At 47.0% G+C, this 7,357-nt stretch overlaps 1 protein-coding gene across 1 annotated transcript; it reads left to right on the top strand.

Annotated features, from left to right (window-relative positions):
• Positions 1 to 790: 790 nt before the first annotated feature.
• On the top strand, positions 791 to 7,003 carry Krt25 (keratin 25). Its single transcript, XM_050156924.1, has 8 exons — positions 791 to 1,207; positions 1,669 to 1,751; positions 2,358 to 2,514; positions 5,012 to 5,173; positions 5,269 to 5,394; positions 5,741 to 5,958; positions 6,499 to 6,566; positions 6,894 to 7,003. Exons 1-8 carry the CDS (start codon positions 791 to 793, stop codon positions 7,001 to 7,003), a joined length of 1,341 nt encoding a protein of 446 aa, XP_050012881.1.
• The last annotated feature ends 354 nt before the right edge of the window (positions 7,004 to 7,357 follow it).

Raw genomic sequence — 7,357 nt, 5'->3', positions numbered from 1 at the left:
CCTGAGCTAAATAAATCACGTAAAGATGAAACTGTTCCTTCTAAGCTGGCTTCAAATTGTGTGGGGTCAGGAAATTAATTGATGTCCTTCCAAGCTCCCACAACACATAACAGCAATTAGAGGTGTGTCCCTAATTACCAAAGTGGATGAGTGGAGGAGACAACCGTGCTCACTCGGAAGAGTCAACAAAGCATGCTGCACGAGTCAGCAGAATGGCGGCTAATTTCCCATCAGACACCGTGACAAGAGGACTTCGGAAGAAATGAACGAACCACCGCCTTGTGGTTGAAGGGGCAAGGAGAGGAATCATGGCCACTGCTCAAGCAATGTAGGAAGGATTGGAACGACGAAGTGGAGTCTCAGACACATCAAAAGCTGCCTTGGTGAGATAACCCAGAACCCCCGATGCCAGATTCCTGTTCTGTGACGGAGCCCCAAGCGTTATCTACTCAGGCTAGAAGAGAACTATATGACTCACTGGTAATTTTAAATTGTAATAATGAGTCTGACATTACTCCACCCGGATCCATTCCTCAGATAAACACCAACCTAGGGGCAACTGTCCTTCTACAGTGACGAGTCCGGCAAAGTTAGTTACTAATTAGAAAAAATCACCCAATTATGCTAACTTGCTGAGGGTGGCAAGCCAAGCTTTACTCTATGTAGGCAGAATTTCGTAGAACACCCTTGAGAAATTGTCTATAAAAAGGCAAACTAAGCCATCAGGGTCAGAAGGCACTCCATTCTGACTTTGAAGAACACAGCTCTGTGACCCGCTTGCCCCAGGATCATGTCTCTTCGTCTTTCCAGTGGATCCAGGAGGTCCTACGCCCGTCCCAGCGCAGGATCACTCAGGGGAACCAGCTTTGGGGCTGGGAACGCTTGTGGCATAGGAGGCATTGGAAGTGGCTTCTCCTGCGCCTTTGGGAGCAGTTCTACAGGAGGAAACACGGGGGTGGCTAACTCCTGTGCTGGCTTCACCGTGAATGAGGGGGGCCTTCTCTCTGGCAATGAGAAGGTGACCATGCAGAACCTCAACGACCGCCTGGCCTCCTACCTGGAGAATGTACAAGCACTGCAAGAGGCCAACGCCGACCTGGAGCAGAAGATCAAGAGCTGGTACGAAAAATTTGGACCAGGCTCCTGTCGGGGTCTCGATCATGACTACAGTAGATACTTCCCGATCATTGATGACCTTAAAAACCAGGTAAGAAATTATATTTTTGCAGTCACGTTATGTAGTTTACTATCTGAATTTCTCTTTACTGAAAAAGACCTACTACATCTTTATTTGTGATTATTCTAGTGACATATTACTTTTCCGAGCAATAGTCAGGAAGTAGATTCGAATGTTTAACCTCGTGTTTAAAATGCCTTTGATGATAGATTCATATTTTTTTGTTTGTTTTATTTTGGTCTTTCAAGACAGGGTTTCTCTATGTAGCCCTGGCTATCCTGGAATTCTCTCTGTAGACCAGGCTAGCCTTAAACTTACAGAGCTCCGCCTGCCTCTGCCTCCCCAGTACTGGGGTTAAAGGCGTGTGCTACCTACTTAATTTTTATCACTGGCATTTTCTAACACAATAATAATAATAATAATAATAACCCTTTGCCTTTTTAACTATTGCGATAAATGGCCTTTTAAAAAGTCACACTCCTGGTTTCCAGATCATCACTTCGACCACCAGCAACGCCAATGCTGTTCTGCAGATTGACAATGCCCGGCTGACAGCTGATGACTTCAGACTCAAGTAAGTTGTCCCAGAGTGAAGGGAATTCGTGCGGGCTTAATTCAAGCTTCTTTTTAATCGCGCCATCAGAGACTAGCCACTCTCATTCCAACATTAAAACACTTATTCCTGTCCTCAGTGAAGCTATGGTTACCTGAACAAAGTCAAGCCAATAAGATCAGTCAGCATCCCAGCAGGCAGCACTGATAGGACTCTAGGGTATAAAAAAAAAAAAAAAAGAAAAGAAAAGAAGAAGAAGAACCTGGAAATGGGAGGGGCCATGCTGGGGGTTACCCAAGGGGAGTGTGAGTAGGGAGCTCAGGGCAGGGTGGTGTGACCAAGACACATCTTAAATTCTTTTAGAAAAGAAAGCGAATGCTATCGCTTTTCTATACCTTGGCTAGTTTTAGTGATTGTTTATAAAACTAGTGCCCGATAACTTACTTCTTTTTTTGTCAAACACCTCTCACACGTTAAAAAAAATGGCAAGTGTACAATAAACTTCAAAAATGTCACAAAAGTGGCCAAATTTGCCACTTCAGAAGTCCCGAGTTTGGAGTATACCCATGATTGGTGACCGTCTCCAACCGGGTGACAAACTGGAAAAAATCACTGCCACTTTTGAAGGTACGAAAATGAGCTGGCTCTCCACCAGAGCGTGGAGGCTGATGTCAACGGGCTGCGCAGAGTTCTGGATGAAATAACGCTGTGCAGAACCGACCTGGAGATTCAGTACGAAACCCTGAGTGAGGAGCTCACTTACCTCAAGAAGAACCACAAAGAGGTAAGGGCGTGCGGGAGGGCGGGCGCGTGGGCAGGCGGGCTCTGCTCTGCTTCTCCACACTGCCCGCGGCAGATAACGCCCCCACTGGCCCTCACAGGCAGGCAATTGGTCCGAAGGCTCTTTGTCAAACCCACAGGAAGCCAGCTTCTCTTCCCAGGTGTTGAGTGGCCTGTATATAGTCATTCTTATTCTTATGCCCACTTTCCCATGGCTGGGCAGAAGAACCCTGCTTTCCAGACCGCTTCTAAGATCAGTGGCTGACTGTCATTATAGCTGTTAAGTGGTCTACTTAGACAATTATATCTAATTAGACGAAATGAATGTGCTATCTTAATTCCTATGTAACAGTAGGGCACATTAACTTCTGACAGACGGTATATAGTTGTAATATCAAGACCCTTTTTAATAATATTTGCATAAGTTCTTTCTTTGAGACTTTCAAACAATAGATGTTGGTCATGATCACCCTTCCTCCCCCCAACCCCTCCCATAGTCTTCCTCTCCACCCCTCACCTCCCTACCCACCCAACTTTGAACTTTCTTCCCCCCTACCCACATCGAGTTTAGTTTGCACGGCTTAACAACTCTTGGAAATGGGGCCCGCCCTGGAGTGAGGTCATTCCCAGGGGTCACAGTTAGACAAAACTGACTCCTCCGCTCCCAGCAGCTCTCAAATGCTAATTGTGGCTCTGCTAGATGGAGGATTTTGTGCCCAACTCCCCCATTCCTTCCTTGGACTTTGTCTGGCTTGAGCCTGTGCGAGTCCGGGGGACTCTGGCACAACCGCCATGAATTTGTACATGCAGCTGTTCTATTATGTCCAGAAATCACGGTTTCCTTGGCACTGTGCGCCACCTCCGGGTCTCCCGATCTTTCCACCCCCTCTTCCGCAATGATCCCTAAGCCTTGAGGGGAGGTGTGTGGTGTACAGCTCCCATTTAACACTCCAGATGTGTTCTTACTAGACACCATGATAGACATGAGCCAGCGGGTAGCATCCTGAAGTGCTCACTGGATCACGAAGCCACTGTCTTTACACTCCATATTTTCTGTTCTAATAAAAGGCGGTGGGGTGCCTTTAAATTACTTTGGTATTTTTTTTAAATGGTCGAAGATATCCGCAGTTAAGACAAATGCTTAAATCGGGAGCTAGCATGCTACTTGGTTAGTCGCGAGGCTAGCTTGTAAACTAAACATTACAAAAGCATTACAGCATTTGTTTGACACTGTGAGTTCACGTGTGGTTATAATCCATGGCAGTTACTCTAAAGACTGTTCATAAGTCAGGAGCAATTGGCGTTTTAAAAATACTCTGCTTAAAAATGGGCCCACAGATACACAAGTTTTTCCTTTGTTTTTAATCTTTTTTTTTTTTTTTTTAAAGCTGGGGGAGTTTTCACTCAGCTCTGCAGTCTTTAAAGTCACCTGCAGAGACAGAGACGGTACAGTGAATTCACAGCAGGAAGGAACTGGTCTAAGGACCAACCGGGGATTGGCTTCCTGGAGGAAAGAAAGCTGCCCTGACCCAGGAGCGAGGAGGAAGGTCTTGGCAGCAGACAGCGGGCCTTTGCTGTTTTAGTTTGTACTGGCTTGGCAGGGACACCTGCTGTCCATGCACTTAGAATGGACTTAGCCAATAGCACCCCGTTCAGACAGAAGACTGTGTTGTCTTTGACAGCAGCCCAGATTACAGGAATCATGAGAACCAGCACTCACATGTCAAACAATATTGCAAAGCCGCTGTGTTATTATCAATCCTTCCTCTGCTCTTAACACCACCCAGAGAAGGATTTTTTTTAATTACTTTCAGTTTTCAGATTAATCACAATTTCCCCAAATTAACATAGCTACAACTTGCCAGAACCAGAAATCACACAGGGATATGTGTGACTCCAACATCCAAAAGAGCACTGTAACCTTTGTGTAAACTTAACAGCTGGATCCTTCCTTGCCTGCACACACACACTTGCTTGAGCGTACACATTTATTTATCTATTTATATCATTAATTATCTAAACTAAACCATTTGACTCTGCTCAGGCTGTGTTCAGGGAGTAGTTAAGAAAACATTCAAGGTGATCTCTACCTGCCAGAAGAAGACAGACAAAAGGGTGCATATTTAAACAATCCAAATAAAAGTCAAAGGACAGTTCTTTTAAGGGGTTTAAGGACTTGGATTTGTGAAGAAACCAAGACTTATTCTGGGTCCAGACCAGAGCTAAAGTGAAGCCCTGCCGCCCCAGGGGCAGGGTTAGACTCACAACAATAAAGGGCTCTGGAGCCTTTAAGATTTCTTTCCGAATGAAGCAGGCTACTCGGTGATGGTTATCTTCACCAGCCTTGAGAGGTAAGCCAAGTGTATGGGAGCTATACCATGTGGAAGGGTAGTCACTGCAGAGGCAAGGATGGACACCAGGACGAGAACTCTCTCAAAGCTAAGCTCCTAGACTCCCTGAAAGTTCCACTGGACTTCAGCTCAACGCCTCTCTGCCTCCAGGAAATGCAGGCTCTGCAGTGCGCAGCGGGAGGCAACGTGAACGTGGAGATGAACGCGGCCCCGGGTGTGGATCTCACCGTCCTGCTGAACAACATGCGAGCTGAGTACGAGGCCCTGGCTGAGCAGAACCGCAGGGACGCCGAGGCCTGGTTCCAGGAAAAGGTAACTCTCGCCTGACCCCGTCCCTATGGTCCCTATGCGTTTTTCGTGCTGTTGCCAAGCTAAGATCTGTCTGTCCCTCTTGGTTGCCGTTTCAGAGCGCTTCGCTGCAGCAGCAGATCACCGAGGATGTGGGCGCCACCACCTCAGCCAGGAACGAGCTGACTGAAATGAAGCGCACGCTCCAAACCCTGGAAATCGAACTTCAGTCTCTCCTAGCCACGGTATATATTGAAGGAGTCTGTTATTACTCCCTAAGTTTGTTTTAAATTTCCACCCACTGGCTTAAAAACCCCACTTGCTGCAGAAAAGATGTTCACATACGCTTGTTTTGTTTTTAGATTTTTTTTTTTGTTTTGTTTTGGTTGGTTTTGTTTTTTGAGATAGGATTTCATGTGTGGCTCTGCCTGTCCTGGGACTCACTTTGTAGACTAGGTTAGCCTGGAAATCGGGGGATCTACTACCTGCCTCTGCCTCCCGACTGCTGGCATTAAAGGCGTGCGCCCCCACACTTGGCTGACGAGCTCGTCTTGTACATCCTTTTCAATGGCTCTGTATTCTTCCCGATAGAAACACTCACTGGAGTGCTCCCTGACCGATACCGAGGGCAACTACTGCACACAGCTGGCTCAGATCCAGGCTCAGATCAGCGCCCTGGAGGAGCAGCTGCACCAGGTCAGGACAGAGACCGAGGGCCAGAAGCTGGAATACGAGCAGCTGCTGAATGTCAAGGCCCACCTGGAGAAGGAGATCGAGACCTACTGCCTCCTCATAGGAGGAGATGAAGGGTAGGTGAACGGATTTACGTGGGAAAAGCCATTTGCATCCCACCCTCCATGTCCGCTTCTTCCACGGCAGTGGGTTCCAACATCCACACAGGAAAACCGCACAAAGAAAGTACTGCATTGCTGCTGGGCATGCCCAGGCTCCCTCTTGCCCGTGCCCTGAACCTTAAAGAACAGCAGTTACTTGTACACCATTTACACTAGAGTCAGTATGGTAAGTGACCCTGAGATCTGAGACAGAGGAGACCGTGTGTAGATTCTCTGTAAATACAATGCCATCCTTTGACTCTGAATACATTGCAGTCATAGAACCTAGCTCCCCTGATGCTGGGGGATGCCCATCCCGAAAGGCACTTAATTAGATCTGTGCTGAAACTGTCCATGAACAAACGCGACTGTCTCTGTTACCGTGGGTAATGTCAAAGGACGGTGGTTTCCGCTGTCACCCACCGAATACGTTCTCCAAAGAGCAAAAGAAGTTCTCATACCAGGCCTAAAACAGAACAGATCACTCCATGTCACTCTCTTGTGATGTTTTCACAGGGCCTGTAAGTCTGCCAGTTACAAGTCTAAAGATTATGGATCTGGAAATGCCGGCAATCAACTCAAAGGTAACGAAGCTAAAATGCCTTTGTTATGTCAGCCTACCTGATGTCCAGTGCCCAGATCATTGCTTTTGGGCTGCCGTAGGACTTAGAGTTGATATCATTGCACGCTAGGTGTCTAACTTTAGACCCGGGTGCTTATTTTAAAGTCAAATGTCACTGTGACTTGCCCTAACCAAGTGGTCAAAAGTCACCAAAACTGAGTCTTGTCTGTGCTTTCTACCTACTCCGGTCTACATTGCAGGGGCGGGGGGCGGATCATATTCCTTTATGTAACTTCTTATTCGTTTCCTTCTGGCTGTCTAAAGTCCTCTTTTAACTTGGCATTTTCAGATTCAGCCAAAGCCATTGTGGTTAAGAAAGTTCTAGAGGAGGTGGACCAGCGCAGCAAAATCCTTACCACCAGGCTCCACTCCCTGGAAGAGAAATCTCAAAGCAATTAACAAAGAACATAAGCAAAGGAGAAAAAAAAGAAACCTCGGAGAAGATGAGGTGTGAACTCCGTCTGGGAAGTGAGCAAGCCTATGAAGAATGTCTGTCCTACTGCCTTCTGTCCCTTTCTCTTTCTGAGCCATCGGCAGCCGAACTCCCCATCCATCTGGAAAGAGGTCGTGTGCAAACGTGAGGGCTCACCCGAGTACCCCACCGCTGTCTGTAAGCAGCTCTTTACTGTCAATAAACCTCCCTTGAGCAACTGATCCCTAGTGCTGGCGTTGTCTTATCTTTGAAAGGGTCTTGGCCGGGCTACAGAATATGAACACCTAGCGGCTTTGGATTCACATGCAAAGTTTATAAGC

This window comes from Alexandromys fortis, unplaced genomic scaffold (genome assembly GCF_014885135.2).
Source record: "Alexandromys fortis isolate MF-2015 unplaced genomic scaffold, M_Fortis_MF-2015_v1.1 scaffold_31, whole genome shotgun sequence".
Lineage (NCBI taxonomy): Eukaryota > Metazoa > Chordata > Mammalia > Rodentia > Cricetidae > Alexandromys > Alexandromys fortis.
Note: the sequence above shows the minus strand (reverse complement) of the source record. Positions and strands in the feature narration are given on the sequence as shown.